The 23393-nt window shown below is 57.1% G+C and overlaps 1 protein-coding gene across 1 annotated transcript; it reads left to right on the forward strand.

Moving 5' to 3' along the window:
• The first annotated feature begins 2993 nt into the window (after nucleotides 1–2993).
• On the forward strand, nucleotides 2994–23339 carry C1H1orf167 (chromosome 1 C1orf167 homolog). The gene is given in 24 exon segments (XM_036824583.1): nucleotides 2994–3063; nucleotides 4146–5069; nucleotides 5072–5379; nucleotides 5593–5636; nucleotides 5709–5828; nucleotides 6052–6259; nucleotides 7090–7226; nucleotides 9579–9694; nucleotides 10154–10340; nucleotides 12493–12668; nucleotides 13174–13354; nucleotides 14990–15164; nucleotides 15306–15436; nucleotides 16099–16527; nucleotides 16645–16729; nucleotides 17271–17362; nucleotides 18393–18724; nucleotides 19407–19672; nucleotides 21231–21336; nucleotides 21713–21875; nucleotides 22073–22191; nucleotides 22194–22321; nucleotides 22566–22667; nucleotides 23150–23339. Coding segments are annotated over 24 exon segments (4755 nt in total). The 3' UTR covers nucleotides 23306–23339.
• The last annotated feature ends 54 nt before the right edge of the window (nucleotides 23340–23393 follow it).

Below are 23393 nucleotides of genomic sequence, written 5' to 3' on the forward strand. Positions count from 1 at the left end.
AAGCTAGTGTGTTCAGAGCAGAGAGGGCGAGGGGAGGGAGTAGAGGGGGAGGGTGGGTAAGGTAAGGGTGGGGAGCAGATAGCATAGAGCAGGGGTCAGCCAACTTTCTTAAAGGCCAGAGGGTACATGTGTGCAGCCATAGGCAAGCATAACCAAAGAGATAAGGCTGTGCTCCGACGTCACTTTGTACATAATAATAAGGTCCCTGAGAGAGGGCTTCGAAGCCTTGGTTGAGGATTGAGTGGGTTAGGGAGTCTTTGGGGATGTTTGAGGTGAGTCAGGACACAGCCTGATCTCAGTGTTCACAGGGCCACTCTGCCCTCTGTTGGGAGGAGGCTGTCGGATGTGGGCACAGGGCAGAAGAGGGGAGACCAGTTCAGAGGCAAGAGGAGGGGATGGCTTGACCCAGGGAGGTGAGGATGAGGTGGTGAGCCGGGGCAGATGCTGGGTGTCTTTGGAAGGTGGAACAGATGGAATTAGCTGATGGACTGCACGTGATGGGAGGGAGCGAGGAGTCAGGATGTCCAGAAGGAGCCGCCCTTGTGGGAGAAGAGCGGGATGGGAGTCTGCGTGAGAACCATCCGAAGCTGAGGTCACCTGGGGTGCGAGCATCAGGGAAGTGGGGGTCCCAGGGATGAGCGCGGAGAACAGGAACCAGCAGAAGAGGCTGGAAAGAGCGCGCAGGCAGGGGGGAGGGAGGGATACTGAGAGGTGGCAGCCTGGAGTCAGGGAGGCAGGGGCTCCGAGGAGGCTGAGTGATCACTGCCCTGCCGCCTCTGCTGCCTCAAGAATACTGAGGACTGGGACTTCCCCAGCGGTCCAGTGGTCAGGACTCTGCGCTTTCACTGCCGAGGGCCCGGGTTCGATCCCTGGTCGGGGAACTAAGATCCTGCAACAAGCCGAAGGCTGAGAACTAGCCAGGGGCTTGGCACTGCGGAGGTCACCTGGAGGAAAGGCGCTTTGGGGTGAAGGGAGCCCAATTGCACTGAGGTCAGCAGAGATGGAGGTGGGGGAGGAATTGGGATTTGGGGGTGATGAGAAGGGGAGAAATGGCCTGAGTCCCTCCTGGAGGCTCAAGAGAGGAGCGGGGTTTTTTTGGTGTTTTGCTTTTTTTTTTAAAATTTATTTATTATTTATTTTTGGTTGCATTGGGTCTTCGTTGCTGTGCTTTCACTAGTTGCGGCGAGCGGGGGCCACTCTTCACCACGGTGCGCGGTCTTCTCATTGCGGTGGCCTCTCTTGTTGCGGAGCACGGGCTCTAGGTGCATGGGCTTCAGTAGTCGTGGCACACGGGCTCAGTAGCCTTGGCTCATGGGCTCCAGAGCGCAGGCTCAGTAGTTGTGGTGCACGGGCTTAGTTGCTCCACAGGGAACCTGTGTCCCCTGCATTGGCAGGCGGGTTCCCAACCACTGCGCCACCAGGGAAGCCCTTGCTTTTTGTTTCTAAAGATGGAAAAAAATAACCACTTGTTGAAGTGCTGATGGGAATGAATCCGTCAGGCAAGGGGAAGTGTTGACGATGGGGGAAGTGACTTTGGGAGCAGGGACAGGGCACGGACACATCATAGCCTGTGTCCCGCCCCCCAGCTCTGTGCCCCAGTGGGCGTGGGGGGCTGAGTCAGCTGTGGAGGTCGAGGGTGCTTTTCCTGATTCACAGAATGGGACCTCGGAGGCCAGTGGTGGCCCTGGGTGCTGGCCTTGGGCAGGGGAGACGGGATGGCCCCCAGAGCACAGAGGAGGGTCAGGCTGGGGGTGGGACCACACAGGATGGGGGAGGGGGTGGAAGAGGCTATGGGCATGAAGCTAGTGAGCGGGGACACTTGTGGCTATTCTTTTCTGATGGCCCTCTTTGGTGGGTGAAACAGGAACAAGGTCTGCTGCAGGGGGTGAGAGGAGAAGAGGCGACAGAGGCTTGAGGACAGCAGAGAAAGTGTGAAATAGCTTCTAAGAGGGTGGAGAGGAGGGGACTAGAGTCTGATTCTCCAGCAGCCTTGGAGGCCCGCTTGAGATTGAAGGTGGTAATTTCGGAGCGAGGCCACCAGTGCAGTTGTAGGGTTTCCTTTAGTCACTTTAACCTATGTTGTGATTTTGCTGCGTGAGTGGCAGAGAGAGGGAGCCAGGGGTGTGCAAAGGGGATGGTTATAACGCCGGATGGTTAAACTGCAGGAGGCGGGAGAGAGACCTCACGGTGGGTTGGAGGACGAAGGGTAGTAGGGGCAGAGGGTCGGGTCTCATGGAAGGAAGGATGGGGCACCAGAGGGAGGGAGCTGGAAAGATGGGTGTGGGCTCTGAAACTGAAATTATGGGGTGGTGCAGTTTTTGAGGATGACAAAGTCTGGGCGGACCCTGGGAGCAGGTGACTGAGGTTGGGTGAAGGACAGGATGGTGGGAGGTTAGAAGGTCAAGGACTCGCAGACCAGGAGTTGGAGGGATTGTCCACGTGCAGGGTGAAACCACCCAGAAGTTAGGCGTGTGCTGCAGAAAGTGACAGTGAGCTGGGAGCTGAAATCGTCAAGGAATAAATGACGAGGACTTCCTTCCTGGCCTGCCTGGAACTTAGAACCAGAGCATTTTAGAGAGGAGAGAGGGAGAATGGTCGGGAGGGGATGACAGGAAGCAAAGAGGGCCCCCCCTCCTGCCTAGAGGTCTGAGAGAAAGAGCCCTCACCTGACAGGGCTGCTTGGGAAGCAGGGTCCACAGGGATCTGTCATCAGTGTTAGGAGTGGGTGCCGGAAGACACGAGAAAATTACAAGGGAAAGGGGTGGTACAGGGGTTGGGGAGAGGAGACCCCAAGGGGCCCTGAACAGGACAGCCGGGGCTGGACCTCAGGGCAACCAGGGATGCTGGTGAAGCGTGGGAGTGGGGACCAGGGCTGGGCGTGGCTGGGTAGGAGGTGGGCACCCTATCCTCCCCCCTCAGAGTCCCTCTAATCAAACAGGACCGGCTGTGGTGTGGACCAAGGTCACTGCCACCCTGGCTTTGCCCTGGAGCCCATGGAGCTGAGACCTGACACCAGCCACAAGGAGAATGTGCCCCCCAGGCCGGCCACCCCCCTGAGGCCAGGCAAGAGGTTCAGGGGGTCTGGGTCAGAGGTGGCAGGAGCGAGGTCCCCTCGGGTAGCAGCCCAGCGCCCCTTTCCCAGACAGGCCAGCCCAGGGCCTTGCTAATTCCAGAGATTAGCTGTTCAGGGCCAGCTGGGCCCGGGACAAAGTCTTCTAGCCCGGGGCGCGAGGGAGGGTCAGGAAGTCAGGACATGAGGTGAGGAGGGGGGCGCAGGAGTGGGCCTGTCTGGGGCCCCTGGCAGAGAAGGGGCCCTCACAGGTCGGTCTTGTGGCAGCGCTGGTGGGCTGGGAACCTCCCTGCTCAGGTTCCTGGGGCTTCCAGAAGGCCACAGAGCCGGCGCAGCCAAGAGTGGGAGCAGCCCAAGAACAGATTCAGATTCCTATTTACTTGCCAGTTTCTCTGTGTTCTAGCTGTGTGACCGTGGGGCAAGGTGCTTAACTTCTCTGACCTTTAGTTCCTATCTACAAACTTTCATGGCCCACTCTACCTGCCAGGCCCTCCCAGGGCATCTCACCCGCCCCCAAGAGGCCTTGTCTCCCAGCTTCAGAATCGCCTGGGGGCTGGGGAGACCGGCAGGGAGGGAGCGCCACCCCCTCAGGGCCAGAGCAGCCTACGTTTAGCTGTTTGATATGTTGAGTCTTGCTTTCACCCCAGCTGCGGACGCCCCGGCACCTCTTTGCTCAAGCTGGACACCAGGGAGCCGTCAGTGACACTTCTCTTTCCTTCCCCCTCTTCTAGGCCTTCTCAGCAGACCTGATCTGTCTCCTTCTCTCCACCCTCCTGCCGCCCCCATCCCAGCCCCATCATCTCTCGCCTGGGACCCCTCAGCAGCCTCCCAAATACCTCCCTGCTTCCCTGTGCCCTCCTCCCTGCCCCTGCCCTGTCCCTGCTCTGAGTCCCTGCACTGTCACCAGGTCGCTGCTCTGGCTCAAGACCCCCGGGTGCATCCATTGGTCCACCTGGGATGACAGAGCTGACGCAGACCTCTGGAGCCTGGGCTCCCTCCCGTGTGGCGCCCTGTCCCTCCCCAGCACTGACCACCAAGTGCTCCCCCAGGGCATAACTGTCTGTCCTCTTTTTAGAGCAGTGGAGACTCCGGAAGAGCCTGGCCAGTAGACATGGCCGGTGGGTGCCCGTGGGCCAGGCCGAGAGCAGGGGGCCTGCCACCACACCATCCCCGGGGGCAGCGCTGTGCCAGGAGCCCTGCCGAGTCCAGAGCAACCTGACCAGCCCCAGCCTGGGCCTCGCCCTGAGGGACACGACTGGCCAGCTGACCAACTCAAGCTTCCGGTAGCAGAGCAACTTGCAGCCCCTGGCCGGGAGGCCCCAAGGGAGAGCCCAGGCGTTTGCCATCCAGCAGAGCAACCTGAGCGTCAGGGAGACCAGCGTGGCTGAGTGGGGACGTCGTCACCCCTGGTCAGGGGCTCAGGAAAGCTTCTGGCCGCACAGGATGCCCAGGGGAAGCCCCCTACCCCGAGGGCCACTGGCTTCCCCAGCCTCCCGCCCGAGGTGGTCCCGGCTGCTGTGCACCAATACCCCCTGCCCAGACACTGGGCCCGCTGCAGGCCTGGGCCCACTTGAAGGGCACACACGGCCGGACCCCAGATCCCAGTGTGGCCTGGGGGGCTGGACCTCCAGGCTCATGGGGGAACCCCTCACCCTGGAGGATCTGGCTGTCCCTGCCCAGAGCCGGGCTCGGGCTCCGTCCCAAGCTGCCCTTCACCAGCTGCTGGCCTCCGTGCAACGCCTGGAGTGTGAGGCAGTCTGTCTCAGGTGCCAGGCATCCCGGGAACCCCCAGGCCCTGTGCGGCAGGAGCCCTGGACCACAGCTGGCCAGATACTCGCTGCTCACCCCCCGCCCATCCAGCCTGTTCTTGCTTCCTGGGATGAGAGGAGGAAACATTCCCAAGGTTTCAGGGAAACTGCAGGTTTCCCAGAAGCACCAGGGGTCCAGGATGGTCTCTCAGACTCTCAGGCAAGCAGCAAGCCTGCATCACTGGAGACTACTTTGGAGATGCTGCCCAGGTTGCCCTTGACCCTGGGCAGGGGGTCCTTCCTGCCCACCCTGTAAGGTGAGGAGAGACGTGCTCCCCAGGGACTACATTCGGCAGGGGACAGAGGGAGGACCCCCTGCTCCCTCAAGGGGCGGGCAGCAGGGAGGCCAGACTCTGCTCTTCAGCCTCGTCCAGTTCAGCCCGGGGCATCCTCGCTGGGCGGGAAGGAGGGGACAGGACCCCACGGGAGCAGGTCGGCAGGGAAGAAGAGAGGCCGGCTTCCCGTCCGCCAGACACGGCCCCCGCGAGGAGTGCCCTGCAGGTAGAGGCCAGAGGGGTCTGGGAGTGGGAACTGGGGGACTCCGGGTTGGGGGAGGAGGGCTGCCTCCCAGGAATTCTCGCTCCAAGCTGGCTGTCACTCCTCTGTCACCCTCCCTCAGAAAGGGAGGCCGTGGGCAGGCAGGCTTAGCAGGGGGTGTCCAGTCCTGCTTGCTTCTTGGCCTGAGTGCTGTGTCGTGTCCCTTTGTTTTCCAAGAACGAAGCCGGAAACACTGTGAGCCTGGAGTCTGAGATAGGCCGGTGAGGTCATGGGCTGCGGGGTGGGAGCCGGGGCCATGGTCCTGGGACGCCTCCTCTCGCATTTGCCTGCAGACTCGGGCCTGACGGAGATCAGGCCCGGATGGCAGATCCTTGCAGAATTTCAGGGGGCGGGAACCTCCCGGGCCCCAAGGACGGGAACACGGGAATGCTGCCCCCGGGAATCCTAAACCCGTGAGGCTGTCCTGCGTTCATTCTCCTGCCCCCAGGAGCTCTCTTGTCTGGGATTTCCAAGGCTAGCCCCCCATAGAGGGAAGTTCTCGCGGGGTCCAGCCAGCTCTCCTGCCGCAGCGTGGAGCCTCCCTGCTGGAAAGGCGACGTGGGTGCTGCTGAGCCCCCCGCTCTCCCCAGGACTGGGGACCAGGCCCATCCCCTGGTCAGCCTGGTCTGTCCCCAGCTGGCAGTGGCCGTCCAGATGTTTCAGAGCGTGGCGGCACTGGGTGCAGAGGCGGCGGGCAGTGGCAGCGGCCATGGCGCTGGGCCGCCGGCAGCTGTTGCGCGGGGGCCCACGGGCGCCGCGGTGGACACTGTTGCTCCGGGAGGCCCAGCTGGAGGCGGCGTGGGGACGACACACGCAGGCCCTGCTGGCGCGGACCTTCCAAAAAGTTAGGGGCCTCCAGGCTGGACCATGGGGAGGTGATGAAGTGCCCGTGTGTCTGGGGAGGAGGCTCTCCTGGGGCGCAGGTTGTTCCTCCTGAGTGATTGGCAGTAGCGGGGAGGCGGTGTCAGCCCAGACGTGACCGAGCTCTGCCTGAATTCAAATCCTGTCTCCGCCACTTTCCTTTTCCCCACATTTTCTCACTGTGTGAGCTTGGGCAAGTTACTTAACCTCTCTGTGCCTTAGTTTCTTTAGCTTTAAAATGGGATCATAATAGTACATACCTCTCAGGGTTGTTGTGAGGTTAAATTAACAAATATAAGGAACTCAGAACCCTGCCTAGCACATAGCAAGCACTCTACTGTTTCAGTGGTTGCTATTTTTTGTTGTTTGTTTTGCTTTTTGTTTCTGTTTGGCTGCACCGTGTGTCACGCGGGATCCTAGTTGCGCAACCAGGGCTCAAACCCATGCCCCCTGCAGTGGAAACGCAGAGTCTTAACCACTGGACTGCCAGGGAAGTCCCGGTTGTTATTTTTCACTAGCGGTTTGCCAGCCAGGACTAAGAGGGAACTTCTATGTTCTTCCCTCCTTGGGGAAAGTGCTTTAGGAGGGCCCAGCTCCAGGTTTTGTCTCCCAAGGAAAACCCTGCCTCTTGGGCTCTATCTCTCCATTCATTCATTCATTCATTCATTCCCAAAGAGGCAGGGGAGTCTAATGGTTAAAACCACAACGTCTGACTCATGTCCCCGCCCTTCCTGGTGCCCCCCCCCCCTCCACTGCTCAGGGTACATTTGAGGCTACAGCCAACGTTCCTCTTCCCCTTCTCTCTTGTCCCAGTGGAGAAACTTGATTCAGCAGCAGAAACAAGGGCAGCTTCACATCCAGGCTGAGCCAGGACCCCTATCCGCCAGGGGAGGCCAGGACCGAGTCCCCTCAGGAGGGAAGCCGGTGGTGGACACTGCCTGGAGAAGCAGGTAGTCTGGGACACCCCAGGTCGGTCAGTGTGACCTGGGCAGTGCTGGTGGCCTTCCCTCCCTCCTTGTCCCCCGTTTCCCCTCCCCCACAAGAGAATGAGGATAAAACCAGCAAATGTGGACCAAGATTTGTGCAAAACGATGTCCATCATGGCATTATTTATACTTCGTGAAAACTTCGAAACAGCCTAAATACCCAACAGCGAGAGAGAAAATTGTAGTTTAGCCATGTGATAAACATTTGGCAACAGTTCAATATGATGCTTATCGAGATTTTTTAAATTCCTCCCCACTTTTTTTCTTTATTTTTTGTTTCGGTAGCTTTACTGGTGTTCTTTCTAATCATAACAGTAATGCATGTTTGATTTGCAAAAACATTCGAGATAGATGGAAGTATTTCAATTAATTTGAAAGTTTCACCTCCTTCCTTACGTATATTATTCCCCTTCCTGGAAGTAGGTTTATGGATATTTGCATAGAATTTTTAATGAGAAGAAAAAGGGTTATGGAAATGTTCAATGAAGAAAAAAAGAGGATAAAAAAATAGTACCTAAAATATTTTTTTCTATGAACGTAAGACGGTGCATAGAAAAAAAAACCAGAAGCAAAAATACTAAAATGTTGCATAACAATGTGAATTACTTAATACCACTGAACTGCTCACTTAAAAATGGTTAAGATGGGGACTTCCCTGGTGGCGCAGTGGCTGGGAGTCTGCCTGCCAGTGCAGGGGACACGGGTTCAAGCCCTGGTCCGAGAGGATCCCACATGCTGCGGAGCAACTAAGCCCGTGTGCCACAACTACTGAGCCCGAATGCCACAACTGCTGAAGCCTGCGTGCCTAGAGCCAGCGCCCCGCAGAAAGAGAAGCCACCACAACGAGAAGCCCGCGCACCTCAGCGAAGAGTAGCCCCTGCTCACCGCAACTAGAGAAAGCCCGTGCGCAGCAACGAAGACCCAACGCAGCCCAAAATAAATAAATTAATAAATTAATTAATTTTAAAATGGGTTAGAATGGGCATCATCAGAAAATCTACAAACAACAAATGCTGGAGAGGGTGTGGAGAAAAGGGAACCCTCTTGCACTGTTGGTGGGAATGTAAATTGATACAGCCACTATGGAGAGTCCTTAAAAAACTAAAAATACAACTACCATATGACCCAGCAATCCCACTACTGGGCATATACCCTGAGAAAACCGTCATTCAAAAAGAGTCATGTACCACAATGTTCATTGCAGCACTATTTACAATAGCCAGGACATGGAAGCAACCTAAATGTCCATCAACAGATGAATGGATAAAGAAGATGTGGCACCTATATACAATGGAGTATTACTCAGCCACAAAAAGGAACAAAATTGAGTTATTCGTAGTGAGGTGGATGGATTTAGAGTCTGTCATGCAGAGTGAAGTAAGTCAGAAAGAGAAAAACAAATACCGTATGCTAACGCATATATATGGAATCTAGAAAAAATGGTACTGATGGACCTAGTGGCAGGGCAGAAATAAGACATAGATGTAGAGAACGGACTTGACACAGTGGGGGAAGGGGAGGCTGAGATGTAGTGAGAGAGTGGCATTGACATATATACGCTACCAAGTGTAAAATAGATAGCTAGTGGGAAGCTGCTGCATAGCATAGGGAGAGCAGCTTGATGCTTTGTGATGACCTGGAGGGGTGGGAGGAAGGCTCAAGAGGGAGGGGATATGGGGATATATGTATACATATAACTGATTCACTTTGTTGTACAACAGAAACTAACACAACATTGTAAAGCAATTATACCCCAATAAAGATGTATAAAAAAATTCAAAAAGTAAAAAAAGAAAGTCACGATAATCACATCAGTATTCCTTAAAAAAAATGGTTAAATGGTAAATTTTATATTATGTGTATTTTACCACTATTAAAAATACAAGTAAATAAATGTCATCCCCCATCCCCCCCCCAAAAAATGCTAAAATGATGGTCATCTCTGGAGTGGTGAGATTAAAGGTGGTTATTTTCTTTTCCTCAATTTTCCATTCCAGTGATGTATTGTTTTTGTTCCTATTTTTAAATGAAACAAATGTGTTTAAAATAATTATTTAAGTAATATTTATTTTAATGCACGTGTGTTGTAAAAAACCCTAATAGTATTGACGAGTATTCAGCAAAAGCATAACCTTCCCCCAAAATCACTTACATAATCAGGAGTAGAAGGTACTCTCTGGAACAGAACAGGGGGTGGCTCAGCGCGCCTTTGCTCCTGCAGGCAGACGGCACTGCAGGACTGGGGTGGATGGGTTGGGACCAGGTGCCCTCCCTCTGCCTGGGCATCAGTTTCTCTCTGGGCAATTTTACTCTCAGTCCAAGTAGTCGGAGGGAGGAGGCGGGAGCCCAGCCGATTCCGTTGTGTTCTGGGCCGAGGCCAGATGGAGGAGACAGGGGAGTCCAGATCCTGCAGGCTCTGCAACAGCTGGCTGGTAAGATGTGGGGCGCTGGGAAACGGGGGAGACGGAGCCAGGCCGGGCAGGGGGTCCTCAGTGAGTGAATGAGTGTTTATCGAGTATCTACTCTGGCAACTTCCCAGACAAGATCTCATTTGATTCTCTCGTGGTGACCTCAGCAAGGCATTGTGCCCATTTTACTGATGGGGAACTGAGGCACAGAGACATGAAGTGACCAGCTCAAAGACACACAGTATGAGTTGCGCACATCCTGCATTTGTGTGCCATGGACGCTGGTACAGGCCGGACAGAAGCTTGAGTGTTAGAATTGGCAAGTCCTTAGACATGACTCACTCGTGGGGAAACTGAGGCCCAAAGATGGAGAGGGACTGGCCGGAGGCCACACGGCCTGGGGTCCCAGGAGTCAGTGGTCCCTCCTGGCCCTGATGCTCCCCTCCGTTCACTTTCTCTTCCCCCTCTCTTCCCTCCCTGTAGCCTTCCTCCTGTGGTGCCATCAGAAGGAATGGGCCAGGCAGGAGAAGGGGGTCCAGGGAGAGGCCTCTGGGGCCATGCTGAGGACTCAGAGGATGGAGAGGCCCCCCCAGGCCTGGTGCTCTCCTGCTGCAGATGCAGCCTGGGTGTCCCCACTGGACAGCCAGTGCCAGAGGGCCTGGCTCTGCAGGTAGGGGGAAGTGGGAATGGGGACTCCCTCCCCTGAGGCAGAGGGTGGGATGCAGCTGGGAGATGCCCTTTAAGTCAATTCTTGACTCCTAGTGTTGAAATGATGAAAATAAGAAATGAATACATGTGCCATTTACTGAGATGCTAAGACCTGCCAGACACCACCCAGGGGCTGGGATTTAGTCATAAGCAAAGCTTAATGCCCGCTGTCACTGGCCCTCATGGAACCCATGGCCCAGTGCAGGGACAGGCAGGAAATTAACAATCACAAAGGGTGTATGTGTGTGTGAATACCACCAAAGTTAAGTGTTGTGAAGGGAAGAAACACAGATCTACATGAAGTTGTTTTTTTCCTTGTTAACTACTTTATTATGGGACATTTTTATCTTACATAAAAGTAGGGAATATAGGATAATCAACCTCAGCGTACCCATCATCCAGTTTCACGAAAATCACCTCCTGAGAAAATTTGTTTAATCTGTACCCTGGCTACTTCCCCCACTACATAATTTTGAGGCAAATCCCATGCATCCTACCATTTCATCTGTAAATATTTCTGTAGCATCTCTAAAACATAAAGTGTCTTTTAAACAACAGAACCACCATGCCAGGATCACACCTAAAAAATGAATAATTCCTTAATACCAACAAATATCTGGTCAGCATTCAAATTTCCAATTGTTTTACAAGCAAATATGTTGTTATAGTTTTTTTTTTTTTTTTGGTATTTATTTATTTATTTATTTATTTATTTTGGCTGCGCTGGGTCTTAGTTGCGGTACGCAGGATCTTTGTTGTGGCATGCAGACTCTTAGTTGTGGCATGCACGTGGGATCTAGTTCCCCGACCAGGGATCGAACCCAGGCCCCCTGCATTGGGAGCACGGAGTATTACACGCTGGACCACCAGGGAAGTCCCTGTTGTTATATTTTGTTTGTATTGGGATCTAAATAAGGCCCACATGCTGTCATTGGTTGAGGAGTCCTTAAGCTCTTTTTAATCTAGGGACTCCCCTCTGTTGTTTTAGTTTGTTTGTTTCCTTGCAAGTTATCTGTTGAAGAAACCACGCTGCTTGTCAGGTAGAGTTTCCTACTGTCTGCATTTTGCTGGTTGCATTCCCCGATAGAGTTTTCTTTTTCTTTTTTCTTTTTTATAAATTCATTTATTTATTTATTTATTGTCTGTGTTGGGTCTTCGTTGCTGCGCTCAGGCTTTCCCTAGCTGCGGCGAGCGGGGGCTACTCTTTGTTGCGGTACATGGGCTTCTCCTTGCAGTGGCTTCTCTTTGTTGCGGAGCGCAGGCTCTAGGTGTGCGGGCTTCAGTAGTTGTGGCACAAGGGCTCAGTAGTTGTGGCTCGCAGGCTTAGTTGCTCCGCGGCATGTGGTATCTTCCTGGACCAGGGATCGAACCCGTGTTCCCTGCGTTGGCAGGCAGATTCTTAACTACTGCACCACCAGGGAAGTCCCCGATAGAGTTTTCTATGAGAACTTTTGACAAACTTTTTTTGCTGCCCAGGGTTCAGCAGAGATGGGAAGGGTGCATGGCTGACTGGTGGAGGGACAGCAGACAGGAGTGCCAGGCAGAGGGAATGGAACAGCATGTGCAAAGACCTCTGACAGGGAGAGGAACATGGAAAATTCAAAGAACGGCAGTCCAGTCGGAACCCTGTTAGTATGGGGTTGGGGGCTGGGGTGGTTTGAGATGAAGCTGGAAAGGTGTGTAATGGTGGGTGGGGGACAGACCATGCAGAGAGTGCCTTGTTGGCAGTGGGGAGGAGTCGAAATTTTATCATCAGAGCAAGGGGACTGCTGCTGGAGGATTTTAGCAAGAGAGTAAGGTAATTTGATTTGAGATTTGAAAAATATCACTCTGGTTACCGTGTAGGCACTGACTGGAGGGGTGGGGGCAACAGTGGATGCAGGAGGGCAGGTAGGATGCTGCTGAGGCCATCCGGGCACCCAGAAGTGACGGCGTGGCCTGAGCAGATGGCATGCCGCACCATCCTTACAGCAGCCCCATTTTACAGACAAGAAAGCTGAGGCTCACAGAGGTGAGTGGCTTGCCCAAGGCCTCCGTGGTGTGGCTGGCACATGGCAGGAGGCTGCAGCTGCAGTCATTACGATGAGCACCAGCACTTTCTCTTGGCTCTCCAGGTGCTTTGGGGCCTGGCAGCGGTTCGTGCAAAGAGGGACCCGGTACCGAGTCCACATGGCCAACCGCCGGGCAGGGACCCTGAGGATGTGCCTGCAGCAGTGGGTGCAGATGAAGCAGCTCCAGGCCTCAGATGGGGCGAAGGTGACCCAGCTGTCCCTTTGTTGGCGGAAGGCAGGTGAATGAGTGGCGGGCCGAGGGGCTCACTCTCCCTCCCACCCCAGCGAACAGCATCACTTAAGCTCCTTCTGCAGTCGCCCAGTTGATTTATGGATTCTCGTGGTGGGAGGTGATGGGATCAGGAGCTTTCTCGGGGATGCAGCCTGGCAGGCCTGGGAGGGTCCGGAGGGGTCCCTGGAGCAGCAGGCTTTGGTGGGCCCCATCCTGACCTCCATCGTGAGCTCCTCTAGGCGAGAGACCTGTTCAGTCTTCCACCTGCAAGAGATGTAGCCCCTGCTTCTGGGAAGCTCCTGGTCTTAGGGGGATGCACAACCCCTGCCCCCGACCGACCAAAACCTGACAGAGGAAGATGGGGTGTTCCAGGTGTCCCGGTGGGGAGGGTTTGGGGGTGGTGGGAGGGGGCAGTAGCCACGAGGGGAGAGGTCCTAAGGGGCCTGAGGCAGCGACCACCAATGGCTTTGAGCAGAGGGAGGTCACTGATTCAACTCTTGTCTGCTTCTCAGGGAACATGGCCCTCCTCAGCTCGGCCCCTGGGGGGGCCACAGCCCAAGGCCTGGGGGTGGTGGCCCAGGCACTGCCCCAGGAGCAAGGCCAGGGCTCCCTGCAGGAAGCCGGCCGGAGGCTGGCCCTCCACCGGGCGCTGCTGCTCTGGAGGACGCCGCTCTCCCAGCGCCAGCGGGCGGAGTAGGTGTCCATGAGTTTGTGACCTGGGGTTGGGCCTGGAGGGCATGGGGTGGGAATGTGAGCAGTCCTCGGTACCGGATGGAGTGTCCCATAGGGAATGGGCCACATCCTGCTCCTCTCTGTGGCCCCAGCACGGGGCCTGGCACCCTGTGGTGCCCAGCAGGCATGGGGCCGGGGGAGGTAGCCTAGGGACACTGAGACAGTGATTGAGCAGAGAGCTGTGGGGGACAGGGAGTGGTCAGGGGCACAGACACGGAGTCCTGCCAAGGTGGCTGGAACCTGATGGGGAGGTTGGTTTAGTGCTCGTCTCCCTCCCCAGAATCTGGACCCACCTCTCACCCATCTCCTGGCTAAGTGGGAGCCCCCTGGTGGTGGGAACCGTGTCTGTCTCCTCACCACTGTCTCCCAGCGTCTTGCAGATGCCCAGGCTGCCGAAGGCACAGAACAAATACCGTAAATGAATCAGTGAAGGAGCCACTTTTTCCCCTGCCCCCATTTGCCTTATTACACAGCTAGAGAAACTGAGGCTCAGAGGGGTCAAGCAGCTTGCTCTAAATCACACTGAATCAGGAGCAAGAAGGTGCCTATAGTGAGACCCTCTTGTGATGCTTTTTATACAAGATGGGATGCTGGGATTCAGAGCCCAGGCTGATGGTTATGGGTGAGAGGGCCCATGGAGGTCAGGAGGGACCAGCTTCACTGACGGAATGTCAGCAGGAATGTAAGCCAGCAGCTGCAGGGTTAAGAATTCTGTCCTTAAAAGCTATACACCTAGCAGAGGAGCTCCCTCGCTGCGATCTATTGAAAGTCAGCCCTCGACACAAGGGGTTGTAAAGAAACAAACAGACAAAAAACCCAAAATAACAAACAAAAAAGAACAAAACAAGAAAAAAATAAAAACAAATCATAAAAAGCTATACACCTGGCATCCATCAGCCCCACACCCACCTGGTCCACTTAGACCCTCAGTCTCTTTTAATGCGTCCCTGAAACTCTAGGGAAACTCAGTTCACCATGACCCTTCAGAACGCAGCCCTCCCTCCCCCAGTCTATCCTCTGGCCTTTGGGAACCGGGTCACAGTCCATATCTCCCTGCAACATATCTGAGGCTGCCCTGTAGCCTGAGATGAGTGCTTGGATCCCAGGTCTGCTGCTGTTTGGAGTTTGGGGAAATGACCTTCCCCCAGGCCTCAGTTTCCCTATCTTTATAACCCAGCGGAGGCAGAAATACTGTTGTGGGCTCTTGAGTCTTGGGTACCTGGGCCTGGGCTCGGCCCCACCCCCCATCAACTGTGTGGCCCCCACGCACCCAGGGAGTGTGGCGAGGATCAACCAGGTGATCAGGGCAAGTAGCGCTGTGGTCTCGGCCTCAGCTGCTCACGGGGGGTCACCCTGGGGGCTTTGGAAAAGTTGGGAAGCCCAAGCTGCACCCAGACCATTACATCAGAATCTCCGGGGCTGGGACCCCAGTGAGCATCGGTATTTCTTAGAGCCCCCGGTGGTCCTAGTGGGTGGCCTGTGTGGGAGGTGGGGTTGCCCAGCTCTGGCCCAGCGTTTGGCTCATGGTGGCACCCTTCCAGCACCCCCAGCCAGGGGTGAGGGGGGGCCCCGGCACTCACCTGCCCCCTCCGGTAGCTCCTTCTTCGAGGGCGTGCAGCAGCGTGCGCTGCGTCACAGCCTGAGGGGTTGGCGCCTGCGGGCGTGGGATCCAGGCAGTGCCAGGGCCACCTTGGCCCCAGCGGTTCTGGGTGGCATCCTGGGTTGGGAGGCCCTGCCGGGCCGCAGGACACCCCGCAGCTCCCTGGAGAAGGCCAGGGGCAGAGGGTGGGGAGGGGAGGGGAGGGGAAGGGGGAGGGGAGGGGGAGGGGAGGGGAGGGGAGGGGGAGGGAGGGACGGGGGAGGCGGGGTGGCAGTGCCCGGGGCACCCAGGACTCCACACCTCCTTCCCCAGTCTTCCCAGGCCCCCGCCCTCCTGGAGGCGTTCCGGGTGAGCTTTCTGTGGGCATCTGGGCAGCGGCAGCAGGCGCCGGCCCAGCAGTCCTGGGGCGCGGCAAGGTGGCACCAGCGCACCCTTCAGAGGCGGTAGGGACCCCTCCCCAGGATGGGTGAGCCATGCTGCCCACCACCCTTGGATTTACTGTTTCCCATCAATCCTTGCCCTTCCCACCGCACCCCCTTGGGGTCTGCATCCCAGAGGGCTCCCCTCACACCCCAGACTCAGATCCTCTCAGAGCCTCCTGCCCTCCTACCCTGCCCTGCTGAGAGGTGTGAGGTATTCGTTTCTCCCAGAAATTTCACGGCTGTGGTAATCCCAGCTTTGTCCCTCACTGGCTGTGTGATCTTGGGCAAGTTGCTTAACCTCTCTCTGCCTCTATCTCCCCGTTCGTATGGGGGTAATAATAGGACTCACTCCAATGGGAATCAGCGAGGGAGGGGCACGCACATCCCCTAGCACAGTGCCTGGCGTTAGTAAACACTCAGCCCGTAGCGATGTTCCTCACTAGGAGCTGAGCACAGCACTTGGCATCGGGGGTCTGGGGTCCCACTGTATCCCAACCACCTGTCATTGTGACCCTCGGAGCAGCATTTAAGCCCTCCAGCCCCCAGCAACCCACTCTCCCCCATGATGGATGGAGGGAGAAGAGTCACCCTGAGCCCTCCCTGCTTCTGAGGGGAGGGGAGGGGAGGGCCGGGCTGGCCCAGGGTGGCAGTGACCACCTGAGGGTGGACACTCCCCTTCCCAGCATCCTCCTTGGCTGGAGCCACTGGGCAACAGCCCAGGGGGCCAGGAGAGAGCTGGCTGCCCGCCGGGCCTGGGATCAGAGCTGCAGGGCCGCGCTGGGCCTGTGGCGGCAGCGGCTGGTGCAGCAGCAGGAGACGGAACAGTGGGCCCGGGAGTGGGGCGGGGACAGCAGCGACGTTTACTGGGCCACTGGCACTGCTGGCAGAGTGAGTCGGGGACTGGGACGGGGCACCAGGGGTGAGAGGGGGCCAAGGTCCGTCAGGGACACCCAAGATTCTGGTCCTCTAGCACAGAGTCCAGTGATGGGACGCTTTCACAGGCCCCCCGCCCCCGCAAAGACTGGGTGGCAGAGCAGGACCGGGGGGCGTGGATGCTGTAGGCTTGGGTTCACGTTCCCCGCTCTTCCATTCCCTGGCTGTGTGGACTTTAAGTGTGCTACTTAACCTCAGCTTACTCATCCGTAAAATGGGGATAACAGTGGTACCCACCCCTGCTAGAGTGATTGCGGGAATTCTGTGAGACAATCCACACAAAGTGCTTGGCTCAGAACCCAGCTCCTCGTGGGTGCTACCATCATCATCACCATCTTCATCTTCATCCTTGTCATCCTCACCCGGCCTTCAGGAGTCACAGTGTCCTCAGAGCCCAGCACAGAAGGCGGGGATCACTGGGGGCAATTTTAGAGGCTTCTCACTCCACCGCTATCATATCAGTGGGCTGGCAGGTGGGGATTTGGTTGTGCTGGAAAGTTCGTGTCCTGTCCACTGGGGACAGCTGCTTCCCCAGCCTAATCATTGCCCAGGAATGTTGGCCCGGTGTTGCCAGACCTCTGTTTTTACAGAAAAGCTGGAAATCTGTATTTTTATGTGAATTCTCCTGATTCCTAAACATCGTCAAGAAATTAAAAAAACAAAACAAAACAAAACTCTGAGTTGGTTGGCCTGGTCACCAGTAGGACACCTGTAAATGGGAGCATTTTAACCCAGACAGTTAGGTGGCCTCCTTGGTTCCCACTTGGGTAGAGGGCGGAGGCTGGCAGAGCAGGGGCCCGCGGTTCCTTGGGGCCCAGGCTGAGGCTGGAATGAGCGCCTAGGGGCACTTCAGCGTCTCTCTGGCCACAGGACAGCAGCTCCGGCGTGAAAAGCACCAGCGGTGTGTGCGGGCCGCCTCCAGGGCCTGCGCGGGGCCGTGTTCCGGGGCTGGCAGGAGGCAGCAGCTCGTCAGAGACCCACGGCGGCCGGTCCAGAGCGGCTCCTACTGCAGAGGTGGCCGGGCCTGGGGGTGGGAGAGCGAGGGTCACCCCCACCCCAGGAAAAGCAGGGAGAGAGCCTAGGGATGGGAAGCTGGGTGGCCTCTGCAGCTCTAGGGGCAGGCCAGGCTGGAGGCCTGGGACCCGGGCATCATGGGCGTGAAGGGAGACCCCAGCCTGGAGTCAAAACCACCACGCTTCCATTATATGAATTGTTTGGGAGATGGGGGATGGCAAGCCCCTAATCCCACCCAATGCCCTGACAAGCCCCAGGTCTCCACCTCCTGGCCAGGTCAGCCCTTTGGTTTCAGAGCTCACAGTTAAGATGGGGAAATCAGGGACTTCCCTGGCGGTCCAGTGGTTAAGACTCTGCGCTTCCACTGCAGGGCGCACGGGTTCGATCCCTGGTCAGGGAACTAAGATCCCGCATGCCTTGAGGCCAAAAAAAAAAAAAAAGATGGGGAAATCAACTCCTCAAACAGCCACCACAAAGAGAGAGAAATCTGAAATAGAGATGTTCTAGTGACACACATATACCGTTCATGGGTGCATGTTTAAAAGCAGAGGGGACAGATGACACCTTCTCCCAGGGTTGGTTCTGTACAAACTCACACGCGTTCACAGTGTCCCCACGGGGGCACTGAACCATTCACCGCAGAGTGGCTGATGTTTTCTTGGTCCATCTGGGAGCGGGGACCACATTCTCCTCACTGACCTCCTGCCCCAGAGCGGCCTTGTGAGGGCAAGCAGGGCGTTCATGTTCTCTTGGTGGAGAGGGACCTGAAGCCACGACTGCCGGGTTCCTACACCCTCCCGGGCAGCACCTGCCCCCGGAGCGGGGGTGAGTGCGTGCCAAGGCCCCTAAAAGAAAGCCAGAGCTTTCACGCGTTATACATCCATCCATACGTTCTTAAGGCACAGGGCTGTGTATGCAAAACTGTGAAGAACCAGTGATGGTTTGTGGGGAATTTTCGGGTGTAATTTTGAATTAATGTGACTTTTGACTGGGAAGGCGGCTGGGCCCCTTCTCTGCACCTGTTCTGCAGCCACTTCCAGGCCTGGTGTGGAGTAGTGAGAGACACAGGGATGGCCCGGGCCAAGGGTCCAGCCTTCCAGGATGGCCTGAGGAGATGGGCACCAGGGGCCACATTTGCCAGTGAAGCCCCAGAAGCTGCAGCCCGGCCTCGGGAGCAGCGCGTGGCCCGGGCCTCCTTCTCCTGCTGGAGAAGCCAAGAACAGGGACACCAGGTGGACATCAAGCTGAGGAGGGCCCGGGCCCAGCAGGCAAGGCAAGGGGCCCCGGGCCAGTGCTGTGGGGCCCGCCAGCAGGCAGGAGAGAGAACCCAGGCCCAGGCCCTGCGCTGGATGCTGTGGGCACGTGAGTCCTTCCTGCAGTGGGTCAGCCGAGACCATGCTGCCCCGAAGCTGAGCGCCAGGTGGGTGCCCATGGCCTGAGGGCAGCCCCGCACTGTGCTTCCAGCTTAGGCCTTGAGCTTGTTCGGGGTCAGGGTAGAGGGTATTTGTCAGCCGGTGGCAGGTCTCAGGGGGCTAGGGGTGATGGGGAGAGGAGGTCCTGGTCCCTGGGGTCAAATTCCAGCTCTGCACTTTCCAGCTATGCCACCCCTCTTTGGGCAAGTCTAACTTTGAAGGTCCAAGGAAGATTACAGGCCTGCCTTGCAGGGTGGCCCCGGGGATCAGGATAATAACGTGTGCAAGTTCTCAGCTCAGCTCGGGCCAGACACATACCGGGTCCTGGATGATATAAAGCAGTGCTCGTGGGGGGATGGGAGGGAAGGAGCAGTTGGCAGGACTGCTTTCTCTGTGTCCCCAGTACAGGATGCCTGTCCCTGTCATGTGATAGTCTGCTGCTCTCTGTGCCCATTTGAAGGTGATTTCTCCAGAAGAGGGATGGGGGAGGAGGAGCACAGGCACGGGCTTTGCCTGGAGGGCCCCTCCTGCAGTGCACCGGCGGGGGCAGAGGAGGGATCCCTACAGCCCGCCCTAGAGTCCCGGCCCTGACGGCCTCGGTGTGGGCTCCTCCCTCCCTGCCGGGGTCCTAGAGGCCTGCGCCCACTCAGCGACCGGGGGCCGTGTCCAGCGAACTGCCATCACCCAGTTCCCGCAGGCTGGGCCCAGGCGCCTCCTGCGAACCCACTGGGCCCACTGGCGGACAGCGCTGCTCAGAGTGTGGCTGGAACCACAGGCCGAGGCCCAGGAGGCCAGCACCGCCCACCCCAGGCCCAGAGCCAGCCTCAGGCACTGGCCTAGGCTGGCCACCAGAGGGCACCTCCTGGTGCTGATGAGCGCTCCAGCCCTGGGGAGGCAGGTGAGGCCCGGCCCAGGTCGGGTGGGAGGTCCAAAAGGACCTCAGGGCCACTGGCCTCAGTCAGCTTGATTCAGCCCCGATGGTGAGGGTGGTTGCATGCTTTTCCAGGACCCCAGCGGCCTTGTGGACACCACCCCTATGGGTTCTCAAGAGCCTCCTGGCCGGGCAGACAGCCAATTACAGGTCCATCAGCACTTACTGAGCACCGAGTGCCAGCCCAGTGCTGGTCTGCTACAAAGAAGCACCCTGGGTCGCATCTGTTAGGGAGACAGACACCTAAACTCATTATAAGTCATGGTACAGTCTAGGATCAAGAGAGGTAATTGGGGTCAGTAGAAATTTTTTGTCTTTTTTTTTTTTTCTAATTAGAAAATGAAACATGCTCATTATAGAAAACCCAGAAAATATAAATGAAAAAATATTCCTTCATGACTCTCTCTACCCAAAGATAACTGCCAGTCCGTCTCCAGACCAGAAGCATTAGTTCTGATACCAGCAAATGGTGACAAAGAGCTGGGTGGCCTAGCACGAGGGAAGAGGCCACAAGGAAACCCAGGCACAAACAGTGACACTGCATGGCAGTCTAGGGACATGTCATTGCGGGACACATAGCCCCAGAGTCACTGGCAGGCCACAGAGTGTTCCTCAAGATGACCTGGCATCATCAAGAACCCTGTTTCAGGATGCCACAAAGTATGTCATAGACTCTAGAAAGTTTCTAAGAAAAAAGATTAAAGTGGTTTGTTTTAAATGGAATTGAAACGGACTGGCTTTGGTTGTTTGCAGAATCCACATATTTACCTATGTGGGGCTATGGTGACAGCAGATTCTGGGGTCTCAGGGTATTTAATTTCTAGATCTGTGTTTCAAGAGAATTTTATTTTCAGAGTATGTTTATAAACACTTTCATTCCATTCCTGTCAGCAAAGGCAGGCAGGGATCCCGTTTACTGATGGAGAAACTGAGACTTGTAGAAACAAAGTAAATGTCAGGAACGGTAAATGGTAACTAGGGGGCTGAATTCCAGGCCCCCCCTCTTTCTACCGCACGCACACGCGCGCCCAGGCAGCCCTCATCTAATGACGGGGGCGGGTTTTATGCCATCTCATGGTGGCACAGACTCCCTTAGAGAGCCCCTGGTGTCCGTATAGCTCAGTCGCTGGGGCTCGGGCCCTGGAGTCAGACCGCTCCCAAGAGGTGAGGCCTCAGACAAGTAATTTGACTTTATGAGGCTGAGTGGGGAGAGTAATGCCCACCTCACAGTGTGTACCTGGCACAGGTAAGCTCTGTGGTAGCCATTTTTGGTCCACTCACCTTCCTGGGTCTCGAGCCATGTGGGAGTATGGGGAAAGAGGCAGTGGCGTGTACTGATGGCCATACTACTCTCGGGCCTTTCCTGTCTCCTCTGGGAGCCTCGGGGCTCGTGGGAGAATCCGTCCCACTTGTGTGCACACAAATAGGAGGCCCTGTTACTGGTCGGGAAAGGAATCCTGCCAGGTCACTTGGGCCCCTAGATGTCCAAGCCCATTGGTTCAGGGTTTCCTCTTTGTTCCCTCAGGCCCGCAGCTGCAGGCCACAGGCCACAGGGCCTGGCCTGCCCAGCCCAACCAAGCACCACAGCCCCAGTGGACAGAGGAAGCAGAGAGAAACGTCCCGGACTCAGAGTAAGGACACTCTCCCTCGGGGAATGAACAATGGCTGAAGTGCAGGGATGAGACCGTCACCAGCCCTCACGGGCCCGGAAATCAGCTTTGAACTCTTGGCGAATCTGTCTTATGTATTTACTGTTTTCCCCACCCATCTCCTCTTCTGGAATATTTCACAATTTTGAGAAAACAATTACAATTTCTCCGGCCCCACCCTTCGGGGCCGCAGCCCAAGCCTTTGCAGGAGGCGTGGGCAGAGGTGGTGGAAGCAGGGACACAGGCTCAACACCATTTCTTGTTAACTCTCTTCCTAGGGCTCAGCTTCCAGAAGTACCGGGGGGAGAGCTTACTCCCCTGAATGATGTGTTAACCTCTTCCGACGCCCCTTTGCCAGGTGACAGAGAGCCTCCCCTCCCAGCTGGGAGCCCTGCCTCCCAGCTCCAGCTGCAGGGGCCCAGATGCGCCTGCTGGGCGCAGGGCCAGCGCCCTATGGGGCCAGAAGGGGACCGCAGCTCTGAGACCAAAGACCTCAAGGGCAAAGGCGAGGCCGAGAAAAGGTGTCTGGGGTGGGAGCAGAGCGTGTGTGTGGAGAGGAAGGGCTGAGAGTAGGGGTGGAGAGGGAGGGCTGAGGGTGTGGGCGAGGCTGGGCTGAGGGGCTTGCCTGACCTGGGCCCTCTCTGGCCGGTGCTCGTCCCGCAGGATTCTGCGGCCCAGGTCCAGGCCTGTGGCTCTGCCCTCTTTCCTGGCCATGAAGGGGTCGTGATGCCCTTGGCTGTCAGGACACACACCAGGGCCTCTCCCCTCAGGAGGAAGTACCTGCAGTGCTGGCGCCCTGAGGCACTGCTTCGCCGGCTCCGGGGTTCCCCGCAGGCCAGGGCCGGGCAGCTGCATGGCAGCGCTGGGTAGATGCTCGGGGGACGGACAAGCTGGCGCCGACACTGGTGAGTGGGGCGGCCCCTCCCCACCCTCACGCTCATCTCCCGTCATGTCCCGTTCCCAGCCCTAACCCCTGGAAACACAGTCTCTGAAAGGAAGTTCAGGCCTTCCGATCTACGAAGCCTGAAAGCTCGGGAACAGCTGCAGGAATCTGCATTGTTAACACACCTCAGATGACACCTCCTCGTCACATCCCCTTCCTCCCGGTGCCGCAGAGCTGCAGGCAGGGAGAGGCAGCAGAGGGGCTGCGGGCTGCCGGGCCGGGGACAGTGGTGGGCCCAGCTTGGGGCCTCTCGCGACTGTCCCCATAGCTCAGGCAGCGGCACCTGAGGCGGGCCTGGCGACTGTGGACCCTACGGCTGCAGGTGTCTCAGCGATTACAGCAACAAGACGACGGCTGGGTCCACTCCCAGGTACTGGGGGGGCGGCCCCGCCCCCAGCAGGCCCTTCCTAGCAGTGCCACGCCTGCCCATTCCTGAGCTGCAGCCCTCCCTGCTTGGTGCCCCCAGAACCCCTTCTTTTTCAGGGGAGAGGTCAGTTCAGTTAGAGAAAACAGCCTGGATTCCAGAGCCCTTCGTTCAGCTGGTGACCACGTGCTGAGCACGGTCCTGCCCTGTCACTGGTCTGGGGACAGGGCTTGGCCTGTGGCACAGCTGCTGCTCACACGCGCCTGTGCTGAGCGCCCCTCCCTGGTACGCGAGCGCCCCTCCCTGGTACGCGCTCAGAGCCCAGCTTCCCTGATCACAGGTCCCATCACTTCCAAGCCTGTGCGTTTGGCCTGGGGCAGAGGGAAGGGCCTCCTCTTCCCTGGGGGCAGAAGGAGCTGGGCCCCGGAGTTCTTCCAGCACTGACTGCACGTACCCAGGAGGGAGCCAAAGAGCTTCCTGCTGCCTGATTCCAGGCCTCTGAAACATGGCACCAGCGCCTGGCAGCCAGGGGCCTGAGGAGCAGAGCCAGCAGCAGTGGGAGGCCGGGAAGCAGGTGGGAAGCTGCCAGAGCCCCTGTGCTTGGTGGACTTGGGGTGAAGCAGGGGGCCCAGCAGCAGCTGTGACCCGTTCCCCTGGAAAGGAAAACGGATCGGAGCCCCACCCACCTGAGGAGTACAGGCTCAGGCACAAGGCACTCAGGCCAAGAGCTCT

This window comes from Balaenoptera musculus, chromosome 1, assembly GCF_009873245.2.
Source record: "Balaenoptera musculus isolate JJ_BM4_2016_0621 chromosome 1, mBalMus1.pri.v3, whole genome shotgun sequence".
NCBI lineage: Eukaryota > Metazoa > Chordata > Mammalia > Artiodactyla > Balaenopteridae > Balaenoptera > Balaenoptera musculus.